Source organism: Acomys minous (assembly GCF_964271855.1).
Source record: "Acomys minous genome assembly, chromosome: 16".
Classification (NCBI taxonomy): Eukaryota; Metazoa; Chordata; class Mammalia; order Rodentia; family Muridae; genus Acomys; species Acomys minous.
In genome coordinates, this window is record NC_140498.1 from 48833938 (window position 1) to 48856853 (window position 22916).

A 22916-nucleotide genomic window follows, 5' to 3' on the forward strand; every position below is an offset into this window, starting at 1 on the left:
CCACTAAGTCATTTCTCTAGCCTCGCGGCTGTTATTTAACATGCTCTGATTAAGTGCTGAGCGCCCAGAGAACTGCTTTACACACAGCGTGTCGTTTCTTACCACAAGCCTAAGTCAAAAGAGCTGGGGTCATGGGGCTGGAGAGATGGCACAGCGGTTAAGAGCATTGGCTGTTCTTCCAAAGGACCCAAGTTCAAATCCCAGCACCCACATGACAGCTCACAACTGTCTGTAACTCCAGTTTAGGGGCTCTGACATCCTCATACAGACATACAAACAGGCAGAACACCAACTAAAATTTAAAAAGCAAAACCAACTCTGTCCATCCTTAGTTCTCATACCAAAAACCAGTCTCAGGCAGACTTAGGGAGAGGGCTTGGAGACAGCCCCACATAAACCCTGGGCGGGAGTGGTGGCCCCCGTGTAATTGAAAGGAAGAGACAGGGGATCCCTGAGCAAACTGGCTATCTAGACTATCCCACGCCTGTGAGTTCTGAGTGGTGGCACACGCCTTCAGTCTCAGCATTCGGGAGGTAGAGGCAGGTGGAGCTCTGTGAGTACAAGGCTAGCCTGGGCTACATAGAGAAACCCTGTTTGGAAAAAAAAAACAAAAAAGAAAAGAAAAACAAATAAACTCTGTTTCTGTGACCATGCATTGACATATATGCTATGCACATTTGCTTTAGAAAGGTCCAGAGAGGTTGCGTCACTCGTTCACATCACACAACAGGGTTACACATCACTGATTCTCAAATTCCAGATCTCATTGGTATGCTGGGACACACCTAGGCCCAGCACTTGGGAGGCACAAGCAGGACGATGCATATTTGAGGGCAGCCTGGGCTCTGTAACAAGTTCCAGGCCAGCCTGGCATATATACTACGCTCTGCCCCCCACATATGAAAACCAGATCCATGATAGTAAATTCTGCCTTGAGTATAGCATCATATGAGCACCATATCATAGTTCAGCTCCACCCCCGGTCTGTGAAGGGAAAGAAACAATTCCAGGTTGGGAGCAGGTCACCCTCCTGTGTGTCCAGCCAAGGAGGGAGGTCAGGCTGGAGGCTGAGGGGTAGACTCACCAGCAGTGTGCGCACCATGGTGTCCGTGGGCTTTGGAATGAAGGCCAGCGACCACAGCCATGCCTCGGCCTGGTCTGCTTCCACCTCTCTAGCCATGATGAGCTGCTTCATGAGGTCCACACAGTTCTGAGTACCACAGGAGGGCAGGGCGTCTACCAGTGGATGCCTGGGGAGAGCAGCACGATGACAAGGTAATGTCACTGAGCCTTGCTGCAGGCCTTGTTCTTACGGGAGACAAGCCAAGGCTGGGGTCAGGGAGGGACATGTCTGAATTCTCTGAGGAAGAAGCCGTGCTGGGCCTGTGTCCCATTTGCTGTGCTCAGCTAGCTAATGTAAGAACCTTGTCCACCCTCTGCCAGGGCCACCAGGAGATGATGTGGGGATCATGAGGCCCCGCATGGGCCAGTGACTTCCAATAGAAGTATCTGATGCTCTCAGTCCAACACCAAGGGATGCATGACTTGAGTGATTTTATTATCATATTTCCACAGTGCTGGGAACAGAGGCCAGGGTTCACATACTAGGGAAGTGCTCTGCTATAACGCTGCTTCCTGCATCGTTTTGATTTCATTTTGAGACAGAATCTCCCTAAATTGCTTAAGCTGCCCTTAAACTCACTCTGTAGCTTAGGCAGTCCTTGGATTCGTGATCCCCCTGCCTCAGTTTCCAGTATAGCTAGCTGCGACTACAAGCCTGGGCAAGGGAGTAATTTATTTATTGCAAGCAAGGGACTTATTTTTTGTCTGTCTTTAATTTCTCCTTTGTTTTTAATTTTAATACTGAAGAAAAGGCTAGAAGGTTCCAGAAAGATATTGTTTCAGAATGGGGGTGGCAGTGTTTGGAGTGGGAACAATGGCTGGATGGAGGAGTTCTCAGTCATAGCCACGGGCAGATGTGAAGCTCGGGGCTGCACAGGTGGAGACAGAGCGGCCCCCCAACACTCCCCACATCACTTGCTCTGTAAATGAGTATGAGCTTGCTCGACTATGAGATGGGAATGTGGTGACAAGGGACAACAGTACTCAAGACAGTGTTAGCTCTCCTGAAACAGAGAGCCCTGGGAAAGACCTCCCCACAGCCTGAACCCCAAGGTCTATGCAGACAGATGGATAAAGTCTACAGGGACTGTGGATGGAGAAGTGCAGGGCCCATCCTAAGGCTGGCATGGGGGCACAAGCCTGTAATCTCAGCATTTAGGAGAATGAGGCAGGAGGATTGCTGTAAGCTCTAGGCCAGCTAGACAGCAAAACAAATAGTCCTCCTCTGCTGGCTTCAGGCAAGTGTCGTAAATGCTCTGTGCCTTGCTGTGCAAATCCGAAGAGCAGAAATTGCTGTAGCACTTGCCAGCAGGGTTACTTTGTGGATTCGGTGAACTAATACGGGCAGTGGCCATAAAAGACGTGCGCTCCATAGCGTGTGATGTAGTCTTTTGATGAAGGGCAGGGCGCTTCCCTGAGGTGACCCAGCACAGTCTGGAGTCCCTTGGGGGTGAGGTCCTCGGGGAGACCCCTGAGGTTTCAGAGTCCCATCACGCCATCTGCTGACCTCAGCTCAGTTGGAGTGAGAGTAGGAATGAGGTTGACTCAGGATCCCAGCCTGCAGCACCCCAAACTAGACATCTGCAAAGCTCCACAGGAGGGGACCCACGGTGCTTGGTGTCTAATCCCTGAGCCTGTACAGATGCTCTTCCAGAACAGCACCATTGTTTGTTTGTTTGTTTGTTTGTTTTTGAGACAGGGTTTCTCTGTGTAGCCTTGGCTGTCCTGGACTCTCTTTGTAGACCAGGCTGGCCTTGAACTCACAGGGATCCACCTGCCTCTGCCTCCCAAGTGCTGGAATTACAGGTGTGTGCCACTGTGCCCAGTGTGAGCAGCGCCATCTCTATATTTATATGCCAGCTTTCACATTTAATCTCAGTCCACAAAGCTTGCATTTCAGACCCCACCCTGGCAAGCTGATATCACATCCCATCTGAGGACCCTAGAGAGCACTGAAGCCACCCCACCCCATGAAGGATTCCCCAAAGCAGCCTATGGTTCAGCCTTCACCCGGAGTAAGTCCCTTACCCTTCCCCTTGGCATTTCGAAGATGAGTGTCTCCAGACTTCAGTCAGCTCACCCGCAGAAAGGCCTTGGAGCTCAGACACCAGCATCAGGAATATCTCTGTGGTCTGGGATGTAGAGAGAACCCCCATGATCACAGGGCCCATGCCCTCCCTGCTCCAAGGTGAGGCCACAAATCCAGCTTCCCACCCGAAGCACAAGGTGGCTACATGTTCTCCATTAACGGGCAAGATCTGTGTCCCATGCTAGGATGTGGTGGTGGGAGAAACTGTGCCCGGTCATCCTAACACTTGGGAGGCTGCGGCCGGCAGACTGCGACAAGTTTAAAGCCAGCCTGGACACCAGGCCGAGACTGAGACTCTGCGTCACAGAACCAAAAGAAAAAAAGTGCCATGGAATCTGTGGGCGGGACATGGAGCACACGTGGAGGTCAGAGGACAGCTTTGTGGAGGTCGCTCTCTCCTTTCTCCCTTACATGGGCATCCAGGAATGAACTCAGGCCTCCAGGCTTGTGGGGGAAGCACCTGTACCCACTGAGGCATTCTGATGGCTCTTGTTTTCATGGCTGTTATTTTGTTTTTGTTTGGTTGAGGGGGTTGTTTGTTTGTTTGTTTGTTTGTTTGAGCCAAGACTCCTGTAGCTCCAGCTGACCTCAAACTCACTAGGCAGACAAGGATGACCTTGGTCTTCCTGTTTTCACCTTGTAAGTACTGGGACTACAGACACCACCACTGTGTCCCGTTTATCCAGTGCTGGGAGGCAAAGCATGGCTTTGTGCAAGCCAGACACACTCTAACAAATCAGCTCTGTCCTTCGCTCCCTGGTGAATCTTAGCTTGGATTTTGTAGCTTTTTTTTTTTTTTGGTTTGGTTTTTTTTTTGGTTTTTTGAAACAGGGTTTCTCTGTGTAGCCTTGCCTGTCCTGGACTCACTTTGTAGACCAGGCTGTCCTCGAACTCACAGCAATCCACTTGCCTCTGTCTCCTGAGTGTTGGAATTAAAGGCGTGCGCCACCACGCCCAGCAGATTTTTTTAGCTAATGCAGTCTTTTTTTTTTCTTCTTTCTTAAGATTTATTTATTGCATATGAATGCTTTATCTGCAGAAGAGGGCATCAGATCACATTATAGATGGTTGTCAGCCAACATGTGGTTGCTGGGAATTGAACTCAGGACCTCTGGAAGAGCAGGTGGTGCCCTTAACCACTGAGCCATTTCTCCAGCCCAGCTTATGTAGTCTTTAGTGACCGTCCAGCACCAGACTCTCCTCCTGCATCTTCCCAATGGGCTCCTCCTTGCTTTCACCCTTCTCCCTCCCTGCTCGTCAAGGGTTGCTTTTTCCTTCACAGGGTCTCTCTGCTGTCCTGTCCAGCTCTCCGCTGCTGGTCACCACCTTGCTGGGGCGGATGCCCACACAAACAGCTGTGCCATCAGCCTTTTCTCGCTGCACCTAATCAATGGGAGTGCCATGTTTCCTCCTGTACCCCTGGACCGCTTTGCTAATCTGCTGGCCTCCGCAGTGGCCTCGGACAACCTGAACCTCATCATCCTTTCAAAGGTGCATTGGAGTGCTGCTTGGGGTTCTTGCTTTGGTCAGATGTCACAAAGGGACGGGCCTCATTTTGGCAGCTGTGGTCCAGCAACCACAGCAAAACAAACAAACAAAACAAAACAAAACAAAGAAACTTCTCAGGTGCTCCCCGTGGCCCACCTTCCTGGCACGCTGGTTTTTGTTTGCTTGTTGTGGTGTCTGGGACTTGGTTTCCTCTCTATAGTACTAAGATGGAACACAAGGCCATGTGCACATGAGACAAGCAATCTGCCCGCTCAGCTATGTCTGCCACCTTTGAACTTTTTCCTATCAAAAAGTGACTATCAACCATTATGGCAGGAAAGTGTGTGTGGCCAGGGTTTCCAGTCCTCACCTGAAGGCCTAAACACTCTGACAGATAGATGGATGCCTTCAAAGCATATCCCAGGCCCTTATGGGTTGCTTAACTTGGGGAAACTGACTTCATCCTCCCATCTCAGCCTTCCTCTAGTCCCAGGTCCCTGCTGCAACCCAAGCCCAGGGCCATGAGAAAACCAAACCCAAAGGAGCCATGCTAGGCCCACCTCCTGCTGCCTGACCAGCACTGGACCTGCCCATGGCCTGGCTGAGGCCCCCACCATTGAAGGATGGCTGAAATGGAACACGCCACCCTCGCTGCATGGCTGCCACTGAGACCAGCAACAGCCTGGTTTCAGAACATCACAGAACGTACCCAACACGCTGTGCTTCCAGCACTTGGGAGGCACAAATGGGGGGCTATCCTAAGTTCCAGATAGCCTGGGCTACAGAGTGAGACCTCATCTCGAAAACAGAAAAAGAAACTGTAAGAGCACAAAGCAGGCTCCTTGAGGCCGATGTGTCCACCCCAGAATTCAGGGAGCCTTCCTGGGATGGACATTCTCCAAGCACACCCTGTCTTCACTTCCTTCCGGTGGTACTCACAGGCGGCCGCTGCGGCAACCTCGGGGGGCCTCTCTGTCGCCCCACCATATGGCCTGAAGGCCTCAGAATCCTGGACCTGTTTTCCCCTCTCTGACACCTGGCTGTAGGATTTAGGGTTACCTATCTGTAGCCACCACTTGCCCATTAGTGTACCACAGTCTCTAGGGCAGCGGGCTGAGGTGTGACTGCTCTGTAGTGGAGTGCTTACCTAGCATGTGTGAGGTCCTGGGCTCTGACCCTGGCTCCTCCAAAGTGAAGAAACAAACAAACAAACAAAAAGCACAAAAACCACTTGGCTCTCCTGCCTGCATTTACTAAATTGTACTGCCTGAGTTTTCCTTCAGGACAAGTGTGCCCTGCTCCTGTCCCGGCCACCCCAGCAGGCATGTTCCCTTCCTCTGGATCTCCTGTGAAAGCTTTGGTTAGGCCACTCCCACTGCTGCCCCCACATCACCAACACCCGCCCCCCCAGAGAGAGAGTCACACTGGGACTTTGCTCTCTATGGGGCACCAAGTCCTGGCTTTGTTTCAGGACTGAAAACAAACTTTGTCTGCGGCCACTGGCCTTAAGAAAGGCAGAGACATTGTGGTCTCCTGGCAACGCAGCAGGACTTGGTGGTCCCAGGGGGCTCCGGATCTGGAGGGTATGGGCTAGTGAATCCCTGGAAAGCCTAACAACTAATTTGTTGGCTTAATGGGCCTCCTAGGGAAGTTGGGGGCTGTCTGACACAGGCACTGCTTGCCTCCTAAGTGAGAACCAGACCCCACAGTGCACCTTGCCCGGAGTCACGTGACCAAGGGAATTGTCAGCCCTGGGGTCAAGAAATGCTCTCAGCTGACCAGGAGGAACAGGTCTGCTGTATGGCTTCCCACAGTTGCCGACCCTGGAGCCAGGCAGTGAGATATTAAGAGGGATGTGCAGTTCTCAGCCTGGACAAACTGTGTGCCCAGAGACATCAGTCTGGTTGTTATGACTACACGCAGGGAAGATGCTGGCATCTAGCTGGTAGAGACCAAGAGTGCGTCTTCCTCTGTATACCACAATGAACAGCACACCCCACCCTGACAACAAATAATACAAATTAAAAAGGGGTGAGAAGCCTTGCTGTGAGACCAGACTGCCTCGGTGAAATGCCCAGCTCTGTTACTTCCTGGCGAGGTGGTTTTGAGCATGGTCCCTAAATTCTGCAAGCCTCAGTTTCTTCGCCTGTAAAACGGGCACACGGAGAAGAATTCTCCAGAGGGTTGTCTTAGCTAACACGAATGAGGTCCTTAGCTTCTGGCCTGTGCACAGAGCAAATGCTTGGGTGTGTTTGTTGGGGAAGCTAGGCAGGGTGAGGAGAGACTGGGGGAGGTGCTCAGGCTCAGGGCCTGGGGCTGGAAAAACTTACCTCAAAGCTGGTGGGGTGAGCCACACACAGCCTCTCCACTAAAGTAGCCGCCGTGGCCACTGTGGCTGGGGACAGTGTCTCCTCCCATTCATACTGCAGGCTCCTGGGACTCACATCTTTGAAGTCCATATCTGAGAAGGCAAGGCCATTAGAGTCACAGAGACCCCTGGGAGTGTCCCTCAAGTCCTTCAGTATGCTCCAGGCAAGAGGTCAGAGCAAAGACACAACCCAGGTGTCCATCCCCAGGGGATGAGCGGGTAAGAGGACGAATATAGCCTCAGCCAAGACAGGAAGTGACCTAAGGACCCACGTGTCAGACGGAGCACATGCTGAGCATCTAAGGCTTTGTGTTCTGTCCCCAACAGTGCACGGGAACTGAGGATGTGGCTCTGTTGGGGACTGTTTGCCTAGTATGCACCAAGCCCTGGGCTCAGTACCCAGCACAGAATAAACCAGCTATGGCGGCCCATGTCTGTAATCTCAGCACTTAGAGGGAGAAAAATCAGAACAGAAGTTCAAGGTTGTCTTCAGCTACATAGCACGTTTGATGTCAACCTGGACTACCCGAGACCCTTTCCCAACAAAACACAGCTACTTTGTGTGTGTCTGTGATGTCCCTCTCTGTAGGAAGTGTTAGCTTTACGATGACAGGCACAAGCTGGCCACGTCAACAACTCTATCCCCAGAACCCAGGTGCCTGGTGCAAGATAACACACGTGTACCTCAGGAGGACCCTATGTCAAAGCCGGAGACCAGACCACTTCGTCTCCATGACAAGCACCAGGGGAAAGTTGCAGACGGCTGGCCAGAGCCCCTGAGCTGCACTCTGGTTGGAAGAAGGGTTAAAGCCTGGCTCTTGACTGGTGTCTCTGGGGGACTCTAAGGGAGCAGAGATGGGGAGGCAGGGCATGGAGTGTCACTCATAATTACCACCCACAGGTCCTTAGCTACAGATGTGGCATTTCCTTAACCCCTTACAGGGAAGGAGTCAGTATAGCCATACACTCAGGGCTAAGGAGCCTGAGGCAGAGAAGGCAGGGCTGAGGTCACATGTCAACACCACTTCCAGCTCTGACAACGAGGTCCTGTTCAGCACTAACCAGGAATGGAGGTCGGCTTCATGTTACAACATGGGGCTGGTGGCTAGTGTGTAGGGGCTGCTACTGGGGTGATTCACCCTGAAAGTGATCGTGAAGGTGGATGTGCATTTCTGAATATGTTAGACTCTTTTTTTTTTTTTTTTAATGAGACAGGGTTTCTCTGTGTAGCCTTGGCTGTCCTGGACTCACTTTGTAGACCAGGCTGGTCTTGAACTCACAGAGATCCACCTGCCTCTACCTCCCAAGTGCTGGGATTACAAGCATGCTCTACCACCACCCAGCGAGGATCCGACTCTATGTCTCTGGTTTGCTTTGGGTTTTACTGTCCTGAACTCTCATCAATCCTTCTGTTTCCCACCTCAGCGTCTTCAGCGCTCACGTGAGCCACCATACCCAGCTTGAATGTACATTTTAAGTAGGTGGCTAGCATAGCATGTAAAATATTCTCAATAAAGGTGGGTTTTGTCCATGTTTCTGCATGTGTGTATGTGTTGTATGTGCATGCTATTCACATATATGTGGGTGCACATGTGTGTTGGTATGCATGTATAATGCTCATGTGGAAGTCTGATATTTTTCTTGATTTCTCTCTAACATATACTGATTCAGAGTCTCTCAGTTGAACCCACGGCTTGCCGATTCAGCTAGGCCAGCTTCCTCTCCTTGACTCTGTCTCCTGTACACTGGAATTACAGGTGGGCTACTATGCCCACCCAGCTTTTTTTTTTTTTTATCATCTGCTTTTGTCTGTGTCTATGTGTGAGTATACGCCTGTGCGCAGTGCTCTCAGAAGATAGAAGAGGATATCAGATCCCCTGGAGCTAGAGTTGGGTAGCTGTACGGGCCCCAACTTGAGTGCTGGGGTCCTTTACAAGATGCTCTTTTTTTTTTTTCTGAGACAGGGTTTCTCTGTGTAGCCTTGGCTGTCCTAGACTCACTTTGTAGACCAGGCTGGCCTCGAACTCACAGCGATCCGCCTGCTCTGCCTCCCAAGTGCTGACGTTAAAGGAATGTGCCACCACATGTGTCATTTGTCCATGCTCTTAATCACCAGGCTGTCTCTCCAGCCCCCACCCAGCTTTATGCAGTCTCTGGAGACCCGCACTCCTTTTCTTGTGCTTTTATGACAAGCATTTTGACTAGTAAGCAATCTCCTCAGGCCCTCAGTTAAGGTGTTTTTCAGAAAAGATTAATTCTAGAAGGGGCAGGGCTGCAGCTCGATAGTAAAGCACTTGCCTAGCGTTCAAAAGGCCCTAAGTTCAATTCCTAGCCCAGGAAGAAAGAAAAGATAAGATGATAGGTTAATCACAGAAGGACTGAGAGTTTGGGGTCAGCCTAGGCCATATAACAAGACCCTGTCAGGGAAAAAAAAAAAAGCCAAGCATGGTGGCGGCACATTCCTGTAATCCCAACCCTCAGGAAAATCAGGAGTTCAATGGTATCTCCTGCTAAACAGCGAGTTCAACGCTAGCCTGGGCTACATGAGACCCTATCTCAAAAAACCAAAATTACAACCAAAAAGTGATAGTAATAATAATGTCCGTGGGGCAGGAGAGACAGCTCGCTGGCTAAGAGCACTGGCTGCTCTTCCACAGGCTGGTCCACAAACATCCTGGAGATCCGATGCCCTCTTCTGGTCTCCACAGGCACTACACACATGTGGTGCACAAACATACGTGCAGACGAAACGCCCGCACACATGAAATAAAAAATAAAGGTTGAAAAAAATAATTTTAAAAAATTTAAAGAATAATGTTCTTAATTTCCTTATTCAGAGGAATAATTGACTCCTTAAAAAGGCAACAAACAAACAAAGAAAACGAAAAAGATATTTCTCTTTGCCCCAGACATGGGCCTTATTCAGTTCTTCCCGGGCACAGCCGTGACAGAGGCGCATCGAAGAGAAGCTGCGCAGTGGCAGGGGCCTTCTGTAAACCGGGGATCCAGAGTCGATTTCCCCCAAAATAGACAGACTAAAAGCATCATTGAATTTAAGGCAAATCGTCCTACAAAAACCCAGAGCAGAAGATCCCATTGGAGGACAATTCAGAGAGAAGGGATAAGAGCAAGCCAGCGCCCTCTGAGCCAGCAGAGAGCCCAGAGAAACATCCAGAACTGGTTCCCAACAATGACTACTTCTGGATAGTTCAGGGTTTCACAGGCAGGGAAGGCCTATGTGGGTCCTCTGAGTCTTCTCACAGCCCCCCCACCCCCACCGTAGGCAGAGTGGAAAGGGCGGAGTCACCTGTGCCGGCTGGGCCCTGGGCCACCACGCGCAGCAGTGTGATGGAGGCGTGCACCCGTGTGCTCACAGCGCTGGCCTTCTGGAGCAGGGGCCCAGCTGTGTGCAGCTCCTCGCAGGCAGCCTCCTGCGGTACACCGGCCTGGAAGCTCTGCCGACAGCTGAAGCTAGAAGCTAGACCGGACTGGGCCAGGGCAGGACACATCCTCAGACCATGCCCTGGGACCCAGGCCACCCGCAGGAGCTGCTGAGGGCCACAGCGGAGCTCCAAGACCCCACCCTCACCTGGGCAGTGACAAAGTAGAGCAGGCAGAGGAGGGCAGGAGATGAGATGTGGGGAATGGGAAAGTCTGTCAGGCAGGAGTCCAGGGACAGAAAGGAGTATAGAGGTAGGAGGGGAGGGTGGCCAAGCCCCGCTGTCCCCCCCACCCCACCCCACCCCCGGGGCCCTCTTAGCCCCCTAGGGACCAGCACTCTCAGGAATAAAGGTTGATGTGACTGTGCCCCTTTCTTCCTTATTCAGGTGGTCACTGTCCAGTGCACATGTCTGTTGTTACAGAGGGGAAGGAGGGGGAGGGGAGATGGCTGGGTGGGAGGAGGAGGGGGAGGAGGGGAGATGGCTGGGTGGGAGGAGGAGGAGGGGAGATGGCTGGGTGGGAGGAGGAGGGGGAGGAGGGGAGATGGCTGAGTGGGAGGAGGAGGAGGGGAGCTGGCTGGGCGGGAGGAGGAGGGGGAGGAGGGGAGATGGCTGGGTGGGAGGAGGAGGGGGAGGAGGGGAGATGGCTGGGTGGGAGGAGGGGAGATGGTTGGGTGGGATTAGGAGGAGGGGGAAGAGGAAAGAAAGAAAGCAGAGAAGAGAGAAAGGAGGGAAGTGTCAGGAATGGGTAAGAAAAGAGGAAGAAAAAAAGGAAAAAAGAAGAAAAATAAATAAATAAAAGAAGAGAGGAAGAGGGAAGGAGGAAGAAGAGGAACGGAGGAGAGGAGGGAAGAGAAAGGAAGGGAAGAGGGACACAGCAAAGGGATAGGGAGAGGATGGCAGAGGGAGGTAAGGCGTGGGCATGGGCGTGTACACACTTACCATCCCGGGCAGCGGCTGGGTGTACAGGCCAGAGTGAGCTGTGTGCAGGGAGCACAGCGCCAAGTCCTTGGTCTTGAGCAGCTGACCCTGTTGACTCTGGTATGTGGTGGGACACCGGCCCAGGATGTCTACCTGGCGTGTTCAATAGCGCAGTTAGCCCCTGCGCCACCTCCACCCACTGCCCCTCCCTTCTGGCCTCACCTCCTCCAGGGTCTTGGACTTGTGAACGTCCGGACAGCTCTGCACAAGGCTCAGAACTGATCGCTTCACATTCAAAGCCCAGCGTGGCTCAGAGCGGTGGGGACACAAGTGGACCACTTGCCTGGCACGGAAGATGAAGCCAAGAGGGCTGTGGCCCAGAGCAGCACTGTGGAAGGGGGAATGGGGTCACAAGGGCCACAGTAACTGTCCTGCAGATCACCCCCAGAGGGAACACCCAGGGACTGCACCCCGGAACAGCTTTGCTTCCCACCTGTCTCTGCTCCAGGGTGTTTCCTCGACAAAACCCACGGGTGTGTGTGAGTTCATATACAGGAGGCTTTCAAGATCTGCCTGAGCTCTGAAATGTCCGTTTCCCCAAAGTGCACCCCAATGGCACCCAGTCCAACACCAGGAATCCACTCATGTCATGTCACTGAACCCACCAGGTGTCCAAAGGAGCCCTCTTGTTATCAGCCCCCTTGCCAGGGTGTCACCTACCAGAGAAAAGAAACTCCAGCCCAGGGAAAGAGAGACTTTGTCTCAAGCCATATCTCCCCGTTTTCTTTTCTCTTTGTTTGTTCGTTTAGACAGCATCTGTGTAGGATGCTTGCTGTACAAGCTAGACAACGAACTCGCTATGTAGCCAAGGATGCCCTTGAACTCCTCGTCTTCCAGCTCCTGCCCCCAAGCTCTGAATCCAGAGCCTCATGCATGCTAAGCAAACACTCCACTGAGCTACATTTCTAGCCTAGCCCAAGATTTTATCAGTGGCCTGGGAGCAGGGTGTCTCGTTACTGAGGACTGAACGCAAAGCACCGCTGTGAAACAGGCCGTGGAAGAACCATTTTTACTTTAAGCATTAACTCCAGACTTGGGAATCAAGTCTGGCCTCGCTGCCTTCCTCCTCCTGTCAGACTCCTTCACTGCGGGCAGCCTGCTTACCTGATCAGACTGGCCTGCAAGATTGTCTTGATTAAGGATTGATGTGGGAGGGCCCCGCCCACTGTGGGTGGCAGCATCCCTAGTCAGATGGGCCTAGACCTTCTACAGGACCATATAGGAGGACCATATAGAGAGTGAGCCATGAACAGTGGCCCATCAGTGGTTTCTGCTGACTTCTCTCGGCGATGGGCTCCTGAAGTGTAAGCGTTCCTCCCCCTTGCTTGGGTTCACAGTGTCCTCTGATCATAGGTCCAGAGGACAGATTGGAAGAGCATGCTATGCTAACCTGTAGAACCCATGTCATCTCTGTTAGGGGTGGAGGCACAGTGGTAGGCCAGTTCTTGGATTCCAAGAAGAGCAAAACCTTGTAGGGCGCATCACTCCCTAATGGAGGGAGGGGCAATCACCCAGGAAAGACCGAGTGGCCCCCTCAAGAATGGGACAGCGGTAAGGGCATCTTCAGGCCACCTTCACAGAACCAGAACTGGGACAATGACAAGGAGGCCACACCTTGCCAGCACAGTGTGGCCATGCAGACCTCTTGTGCCCAACCCCAAGTCTTCCTCCAAAGCTCAGGTCAGTACCCAAAAGATAGATATGGGGTCTCTGTACCCCTGCATCTGTTCTTCCAAGCATGCTGCACTGAACAGCTGGCCCCTCTCTCTCTCTCTCTCTCTCTCTCTCTCTCTCTCTCTCTCTCTCTCTCTGCTTTTCACAACTACCCAGTTCTTACATCGGTGCATGGGGACTGATGATGGCCAAGCCTAGCAGTGTGGGCTGCCCGAGCTCTGGCTTTTGCCCTCAAACTCCGGGTTACAATCGTTCAGACTAGGAGACCATGAATGAGGGCTGCACACAGCAGTCGGGGAGGTTCTAAGAGCAGGACTGAGTCTGTGCCTTTGGACCCTGATCTGTGCCTGGTCCCTGAAAGGTAAGAGGAGGGGAGGGATGCTGAGACCCGCATCCCTGTGTGACTATATAGAAGACCAAGATGATCCAGGACAAAGGAAAACGACCACACTCTAAGCCACAAGTGCAGGCCCCTGAGCAGACAGAATTGTCCCCACTTCCACCTCCCAGGGAGGCGGTGCCCTTCCTTTTTCCAGTTGGTGTCAGGGGTGAGGGTCCTAAGGCAGCGCCTGGGATCTCAGACCCTGGGCTTAGAGAAATGCTAATGGGACTCCCTCTCGGAATAGTGTCAGTCTGGTCCCATGGAAGTGACAACCCCCAGGGCCCCTGACTTAGCATTTCTGATGAGGAGTAGGGGACAATAGACCCCTTAGAGAAGACAGATCTAAGCCTTTCAGGGGACCCATCTGCCCCTGGCCAGCATCCCCCACCCCTGTCCCTGTATTCCCAGACAAAGGCTTTATTTTTTTAACAAATGAATTTGCAATAAAAAGGAAGAGGAATCTGTCGGATGGGGCTGTCTTCAGGCTGGCTGCCCTTGGAGCTTTGAGTCTACTGTCAGGGAGCCCTGGGAAACCAGGCAAAGGGAGAGTTCCAGGCTTGGCTGGGTCACAGAAGGGCAGCTAAGCTTAGGGCAGGCAGGGCACTGCCTTTTACCTCCTTGGACAATGGGGGAAGGGGAGACAGCTGGTCTTAGGGGGTACCGAGATTCGAGCTATCTGAAACCTGCACAGGGCTGTGCCCACTAGGGACTGTACCTGCTGCAAGGGCAGGGCAGGCAGTGGTGGGAAGCCAGTCCCCTCCACCTGGTGCTGTTATTTGGAGTCACTCGAGGCTCCGGCATCATGAAAACTCCTAATTGTCTCATTGGTGGCCTAGCTTGATCAGTTGACAGAATCAAAATGTAAAGATGAGCTAAGTGAGGTGCTACACAGCTGTGACCCCAGCACTCAGGAGGTAAAGGCAGGATCACCAGGAGTTCAAGGCCAGCCTTGGCCACATAACAAGGGTGGGGCTAACCTGGGCTACAATAAGACCCTGTTTCCAAACAAAACCTATCAAGATAAGCCCTCATTTGATCTTCTCTCCAAAAATGACATCTCTTCCGCATGGGCTCCCTCAACCTCGCTTTCCCGGCCTGGCTCAGTGCACCCAAAGCCCATTAGTCAAGGGAAGGTGGTGTGGGCTCACACACAAAACTCTGGGCGAGGTCTTACCTTAAACTCTCAGATTCCTTCAGAACTTCCACCTGGGACCCCAGAACAGACGTCACCTGGAAGTCTTGAAGCTGAAGCAGAAAACACCATGAGCTGATGGTCTCTGATGTCAGATGACAAGGTTCCTTCCTCAAAAAGAAGGTTCTAGATTCTGGGCGGTGGCTAGAAACAGGCAGATGCCTGCTTCTCCCTGCTACACAAATGTTCTCACTTTACCCAGAAAGATCTTGAAGTCTGATAGAAGGGTTCCTTCCTATAACAGGAATCTACAAACTAAAGTACGCAAGGCCTGGGTAGCTGTGAAGGAAGGTGCTGCTGGGGTCAAAGGCGATTGCTGCTAAAGCTGGTGGCCTGAGTTCGGTCCCCGGGACCTACGACGTGGTAGAAAGAGAGAACAGACTTCTACAAGTTGTCCTCTGACCTCCCCATGTGCACCCACACAGGAAATAAAGTAATAAAGACTCTGACAAACAATAAGATGTGGAAAAAAAAAAAACCAATGTGAAATTAAGTGCTAAACAGTATCAGCTGCTACTGTTGAGGGCTAATTACAAACCCAGAGTATAACCAGTTATAAATACATAAAAGACTCACCAAGACAAGTGTGGTGGTACACGACTGATGGCCCTGCATCACCAGGATTGGTGGCATGTGTGTTTATCGCAAAAAAAAACCAAAATTACTTTCTAGAACCAGGTATGGTAGTGTCCCCTACGACCCCAGCACCCACGTAAAACAGCTAAGAAGCATGGCGCATGTCTGCAATCCTGGCCCCAAGTAGGCTATGGCAGGAAGTTGTGAGTTCAAGGCCTACCCTGGGCCACATTTGAGTTCCAGGCCAGCCTAGGCTCATAGTACCTGAAAAAAATAAGTATTTTTAAAAATTGGGCAGGGAAAGCTGGGTGCAGTGGTGCACACCTGTAATCCCAGCACTCAAGGAGGCAGAGGCAGGTGGATCTCAGTGAGTTCGAGGCCAGCCTGGCCTTCAATGCAAGTTCAGAATAATCAAGACTACACAGAGAAACCCTGTCTCAAAAAACAAAAAACAAACCAAACAAACAAACACCCCCCCCCCCAAATAAATGGTCACTTAGCTACTGATGACTGTTTGCCTAGGATACACAAAGTCACGGGATATCAAATAATTGTTTACTCTTCAGGTGTAGCACATACCTTTAATCCCAGAACTTGGGAGATGGGGGCAGGGTTGGTGGTGGGGGCAGTGTGTGTCGGATGGGGTGGGGGAGTGGTGTGTTGACAAGTGTCTAGGCCAGAGGCTGATATCAGGTATCTTTCCTCTATCATTCTCCGTCTTTTTTTTTTTTTTTGAGATGGAGTATCTCCCTGAATCCAGAACTCATCAACTGGGCAAGATAGCCCAGCTTTCCTTGCCACTGCTGGAGATTTGAACTTAGGTCCTCATGTTTGTGTAGCAACCACTTCAACTGAGCCATTTTCGAGGCTCCTTGACAGATGCTGTATAAAGAATGGGGTCCTGGTGTATGCTGGAGTACAGGTCAGCGCTGAATGCACATACTAAGCAAAAGAAGCCAGAGACAACATGCTCCCCAGCCGGGTGACTACACTTTGATGAAGGAAAGTGGAGATCAGGAGAGACTAGGGAGGAGAAGGGAGCTTGGGGAGTTAGCGATCGATATATAAAGCTCCTGTTTAAGGTTATGAGAACATTCTAGAAGTGGATGGCAGTGATAGCTGTGAAAGCAGACAGTGCCACTGAACTCACTAATACAGATAGCCTGGTGTTACGTATGGTTTACCACAGTAAGAGAAACAACTGGACGCCAACTTAACAATTCACACCATTAAACCCATAGAGGTCTAACCTTTTGACATTTGTTATTTACAAAGTTTAGGCTTGTTAAACATAGAGTCAAGTTCACACACACACACACACACACACACACACACACACACACACACAAACACACACATCACATCACATCACAAAAAAACTAAAATAGAAATCTCAGAATGTTTTAAGTAAGTTTACAGTTCTGTGTTGGGCCACATTCACAGCTATCCTGGGGTACATGTTGGACAGGCACGCAAGAGAAGGTCAAAGGAGGCCTCCAGGTAGATCATCCAAGGTGTGCGGGGCTTGGGATGGTGCAACACAGCCTACAGGGGGCCTAGGGATCTCTCAGGAGTGTGATGCTGCCTGCAAGTGCCTCTGCTGTGCATTGCACACCTTACACAGAGGTTGCAGCAAAGCTTAAAGCCCAACCCTCCGATGTGGGGCTCGGCTTCCCTGTCTCATGCCCCGTGCCTGACTCTGGCTGTTGCCTGTACTCCTGGTCCAATGGGTCTCTGTCTGCCAGGCTTGGCGCTGGGTCTCACACTCCTGTGTTTACACACTTCCCTTTCATATCAACTCACAAGGCATCCCCTGTATCCCCTTCAGTTTACATATGCGGAAGCAAGCTGAAGGACCTTGCTGGGAGTCACTCAGCTACCTGAGGGGCTACCAGGGTTCCATGAGATTCTAGAACAAGAACCTACCTGGTGTGGTGGTTTGAATAAAATTGGCCCCCATAGACTCATAGGGGAGTGGCATTAGTAGAAGGTGTGGCCTTGTTGGAGTGGGTGTGGCTTTGTTGGAGGAGGTGTGTCACTGGTGGGTGGGCTTTTGAGGTCTCAGAAGCTCAAGTCAGACCTAGTGGCTCACTCTGTCTTCCTGCTGATCCAGATGCAGAACTCTCAGCTCCTTCTCCAGCACCATGTCAGCCCACATGCTGTCATGCTTCCCCGCCATGATGGTAATGGACTAAACCATTAATGGTAAGCCAGCCCCAATGAAATGTTTCCTTTATAAGAGTTGCCGTGGTCACAGTGACTCCTCACAGCGGTGAAGCCCTAAGGCAGACAGACGCCTGGCTTCAAAGGAGAGGAGCCATGGGCTGAAAACTCGATCTTCTCCTGCTCTGAGAGAAAACCCCTAAATATTATCCACTCCCTTTCAAAACCGATCCCCCAGGCACTAGAGAGATGGTTTCGTGGTTAAGAGGTTAAGAGAGCGAAAGAACTCGGGCTCAAGTCTGAGCACACACATTAAGCAGCTTATACCTGCAACTTCAGTTCTAGGGTGTCCAACACCTGCCCCTGGCGCCCATGAGCATCTGGATACACATGGTGTGCAGAAACTCAGGCAGGCATACATATAATAAACCATTAATTTAAAAAAAAACATTGAAAAGGCTGGACGTCATCACACACGCCTTTAATCCCAGCCCTTGGGAGGCAGAGGCAGGTAGATGTCTGTGAGATCAAAGCCAGCCTGGCCTACAAAAGGAGTCCCGGACAGGCAGGGCACAGAGAAACCCTGACTCAAAAAACCAAAGGGAGGGGGCTGGAGAGATGGCTCGGTGGTTAAGAGTACTGTCTGCTCTTCCAGAGGTCCTGAGTTCAATTCCCAGTAACCACATGGTGGCTCATGACCATCAATAATGTGATCTGGTGCCCTCTTCTGGCCTGCAGGTGTACATGCAGGCAGAGCACTGTGTACATAATAATAAATAACATAGAATCTTTAAAAAAAGAAAAAGAACTGACTTAAAAACAAACAAAAAAACAAAAACAAAGGAAAAGAAAAAAAAGAGGAATTCATCTTCCTGGACCACACCTCTTCCAGCCAGGCCCCTTCAGGTCATCCTGGTCTCCTGGCACGAACGCTTCTCACTGTGCCTGTTACCCAGATGTCCCTACACAATGCCCTGTTTCCCAGCATCCCAAGTCCAGCTCTGCATGTCCAGTAATGTTTACTCCATTTCCTGTCTTACTCAATCCAACCTGGCCCATCTTGGTCCACACCGCTGGAAATGGCAGAGACAGCCAGTCAATGGCAAAGTGACTACATTACAGACAGTAGTGAGCACACAAGCGAACAAGTGAATAAATAAGGAGATGCATGCATAGGTCACGGGCAGGGGAAGAGGATCTAAAGGAGACTGCCCTTAGCAGAGGCCGCCGGAAGGAGAGGGGGTGGGGATGGAAAGGAGGGAGGAGGAAGGCGGCTTGTGATGGGGTTTTGCCTCTTGCTGAGGGCGGCGGGGCCAGACTAGTGTCTTCAGTTTGTGAAAATTCACTGTTCACAGTATATGTCATTTTTAAACTAGACATCACAGTTCATGCCAGCAATCTAAGCACTTGCTTAAGCGAGAGTAACAGATGCTCAGGGGCATCCTCAGCTACATAGCAAGTTCAAGGCCAGCCTGAAGTAGAGAGCCTGCCCTAAAGGGGAAGGGGGGGGGGGACAGAGCCCTACTGCGCATGGGTGGAAGGAAGGCGGTCCTCAGGAAGACAGCCAGCTGGCAGTGTTTGCATGTGTGCTAGAGCCCTGTCCTCCCAGCACACCAAACGTCATCTTCATCAGCGTGGCTGTGACAACTTCCAGGACATCCCTAGACTGGATCTGTTGACACTGTCATTCTCTCAGAGTGGCGGCGGGGGGGGGGGGGGGGGCAGAGGACATGAGATGGAAGCTGCTCCCTCCTGCACCTCCCGGCCATTTGTTTGTCATTCTGCCTTAACTGCACGTGCCCTTGAGGTCTCAGGAGGTGTTAGAGGGCATCCTGTGGAAGGCTCATTTAAGGAGGGACCCTGTCTAGGCAGCTGTGTGTGTGTGGGTGCTCATCCATGCTTGGCGGAGACTTTCTGGCAGGGTCACCATGCTCCTGGAAGGAACGCCTCAGCCAGGCTTTGTGATCAAACCCAGTAACCTCGTGCTTCCCCAGGCTGTACTCTAATGGACTCGCACCGCGGGTTGTTGTTAGTGTCCTATGAGGAGGGCGTAGGTGTCTGTCTACATCTCCCTGGTGAGAGCTTCACAATGGGCCTGACCGGGAAGGACATAGGCACATTGAATAGTTGAAAGGTCAGAGGAGTCGGAGGTGACTAGGTGGTAGAGTGCTACTCTGGCATGTGTGAGACCCCAGGGACCCCACAATACATCCCCAGCACCATTCATTACGATTGTTCTTAAACCTTCCCCCTTTTAAAGACTTATCTTTATCTGTGTATATATGTGAGTCTATATGCCATGCTGTGAGGGTGTCCACAGAGGCCAGAAGAAAGCATCAGATTGTGGGTTACCTGTATCATGGGATCTGAACTGGTCCTCTGGAAGAGCAGGAAGTGCTCTTAACCACCAAGCTGTCTCTCCAGACCCTCTACATTATCATTTAAGAATTTTGACTTGGCCATGTGTGGTGGTGCATCCTTTAATCCCAGCACTCAGGAGACAGAGGCAGGAGGGTTAAAGGTCAGTCTAGTCTAGAAAGTGAGCTCTGGGACAATAGAGAGAGACCTTATTTCAAAAATAAAAACAAACAACAACCAGGGAAAGAATTTGGTATTGGCTTAGAGTCAGCACAAAAGGCGCCATCCTGAGGTCTACACGGAGGCAGGAGTTTTGAGAAACTCTTATTAGCAGGTGCTTCAGCCAGCTCCAGACTGCAGGGGAAAGGGAAAGGCCATGTATACGGCACAGGAAGGGTCGTCTAAGAAACCGGACAGTCATCATAACAGGACACATGGGGAAATAGGTAGGTAGTTCCCCTTATAAGGATACAGAGAAGCCTTTGATATTGTGGGGGAGGGGTGACCATTCAACCACCGGCTGAACTAACACCCCTACATCTAACTGCTCACCTTTATCTAAGCCTGTGGACCAGGCAGTACAAGGCCAGTGGCCAGCAAAAGGATGCTAGGGCAAGCCTAGAGGCTCCTCTGAAAGTGTGTCTCTACCAGTCTGTGCCGTAGTATGTGTGTGGGTTGGTGGGGGGGGGGTGTCAGAGGTCAACTCTGAGTGTTTCCCTATCACCTTCCGCCTTATTTTTGAGGTGGGGTCTCTCCTCCTCAAATCTGAATCCTGGTCAGTGAGCTCCAGAGATCCTCCAGTCAGAGATCCAAACGCAAGTCCTCAGGCTTAGGTGGCTGGCATGTTACTGAATGAGTCAATACCCAGTCCCAGGTCCTCTCTGTCTAAGGCTTCAGCTTGGTTTGACTCTGCTCACACCTTGGACTTTCACACTTGACCCTCGGTCAGGCTGTCCCCATATCTTGTGACCCTTATCACTCCTTCCTGAGCCCCTGTTTCTTCCTGCTGGGCCACATGCAACCAAAATGGTGTCCCTCCTATACACTCCTCTCCGAGGACCTCACCTCCTGAGTCTGAGATGGAAAGATCTCTGTTTATTAGATGAATTGGAAATTCAGGGGGCAGTGTCAAGTCCTTAGTGCCAGCACAATCTCCCAGTTACCCAGACACTCACCCATAAGGCCATCTGGCATGGGCCTAGCACTTCAAGGATGGCCAAGCCCTGGAGGCCCAGGCCACTGGCTTCCAGCGGCGCCCCCTGCAGGCTGGTGCTGGTGTTGCTGGAGTATTGGTAGGTGTATCTGGTGCCCACAGGGAGGTGTGGCTCAGTTGTCTCTGGAACCAGATGGAGGGAGCAATGTCACCTTTGCCATGTCACTCAGCACTATTCCCACTTCCCTCTCTCCCTCCTGTTCCTGAGAGGCCAGCCTGGCTCTGAGAAAGAGCAGACACCCCATGGAGGCCTCAGAAGAAAACAAAGACTCGCAAAATGTGCTCAGTAAATTAGCAAGGCTATCCTCAGCTAGGCTCTCTTCTTTCAGGGTGTGTGGGTATCTGTGCACACATGTGCACGTGTCTGTGTGCATGCACATGTGGTGGAGGCCAGAGGGCACCTCAGCACCTTCTTCTGTGTTGAGACAGGATCATTTACAGGCCTGGGGCTCTTTAGTTCAGCTGGGCTGGCTGCTCAGCAAGTCCCAGGACCCAAGCAATGGCTTGCGGATGCTGGCAAGTCCACTCGGGTCCTCGTGTTTGCTTGGTAAGCATTTTACTGACCGAGCATCTCCCCAGCCCTCCCCTCCCCAAGTAGGTAGTCTTACTTCCCCCATTTTACAGGAAGTGAATCTGAGACTCAAGCTTAGCAAAGGCCATATTAGCCTTTTGCCAAAGGCTCAAGCCAGTGAGATGGCTCATGGGTAAAGGCCCTTTGCCACTAAACCTGATGACCTGAGTTTGATCCTGGAACACAAAGGCGGAAGGAAAGATGTGACTCTCCGAAGTTGCCCTCTGACCTCTACACATGCACCATGGCACACGAACATGCATGCACCACTCCACCACACCACACACACACATCACACACACACACACACACACACACACATATACCCCACACACTACATTTAAAATAATAAAAACAAACAAAACAACCTTGGCAGCCTGGCTCGTCCTCAACTACCTTGCTAGTTGGGGTGGGGCTGTTGGCTCTGCCTTAGTAATAAACCAGGCTGGAGGGGCAGCCAGCCTGAGTGAGCCAGGAAGACTTCTTGGGGGTGGGGAGGAATTGCTTGAGGGAAACACAGATGTCTATAATTTTCTAAGCCCGTCTTTACCCTGACAGAGAAACTTTTCATTGTTTTATGTCACTACATCATAGCCACACCAGGTCCCCAGGATGCTTCTCTCCTTCTTACCAATTTGCTCCCAGAGTTTTCTGGTCTGCCCCACCCACCCCCAATGATAAATCAGGGTGGCGAGCCAAAAACAGTTATCCACCTGGGAACTCCACGGTAGAAGAGCACGGCTTGGGGGCTGGGATGGCCTGGCTTGTCACTGTGTGGGTGGTTTGGCTCGCCTCCCACTGGTTGGGAACACAGCCAGGGCCCTGTGGGACTGTTCTCCACCCCACCCTGCCGCTCTGCCATCTCCTACACCGCTCTTGCTATGGCTCTGCCCCAGGATCCTGAGACTCCTGGTCAGAGGTGTGACACAGTGTCCCCGGGAGGTGCACTCACCTTCGCAGGCCACCATGCAGGATGCCTCCTGTCTGGCCTGTGAGTCTGCAGTGTCTGAAAGCCACAAGCAGAGAGAACGGGGACAAGGTGAGAAAGAGGCATGAGATAGTACCCTTCTCCCCCAGCCCCACCCCCGCAGCCCCTGTGGACCACCCACCTGCTAGGGGATGAGACAGACGGGGTGAGGACAAGAGACACTTCCCACCTCTGACAGGGTCCAAGGGATCGCCTTACCCCTTGGTCAGCCTGCCCTTCCCCAGTTTGACACCAGCATCAATGCCCCTGACGGCTCGAGCAGGTGTGCCTGGAGAGCCTGTGTGTCTCTACTTTGTCTCTTCCACAAGCCC

General features: G+C 51.7%; 1 protein-coding gene across 1 annotated transcript in view; it reads right to left on the reverse strand.

Annotated features, from left to right (window-relative positions):
- The window catches only part of LOC311586289 (uncharacterized protein), a gene marked incomplete at its 5' end in the record, with an annotated part of 116120 nt that extends 93535 nt beyond the window's left edge, over window positions 1-22585 (reverse strand). Inside the window, 9 exons of the mRNA XM_084762260.1 lie at window positions 1085-1250; window positions 3151-3254; window positions 7030-7160; window positions 10375-10555; window positions 11450-11581; window positions 11651-11816; window positions 14719-14789; window positions 21009-21169; window positions 22570-22585. Of these exons, the coding sequence (XP_084618386.1) occupies window positions 1085-1250; window positions 3151-3254; window positions 7030-7160; window positions 10375-10555; window positions 11450-11581; window positions 11651-11816; window positions 14719-14789; window positions 21009-21169; window positions 22570-22585 (1128 nt within the window). The remainder of the gene's footprint in view (window positions 1-1084; window positions 1251-3150; window positions 3255-7029; window positions 7161-10374; window positions 10556-11449; window positions 11582-11650; window positions 11817-14718; window positions 14790-21008; window positions 21170-22569) is intronic.
- Between the last annotated feature and the right edge of the window lie 331 nt (window positions 22586-22916).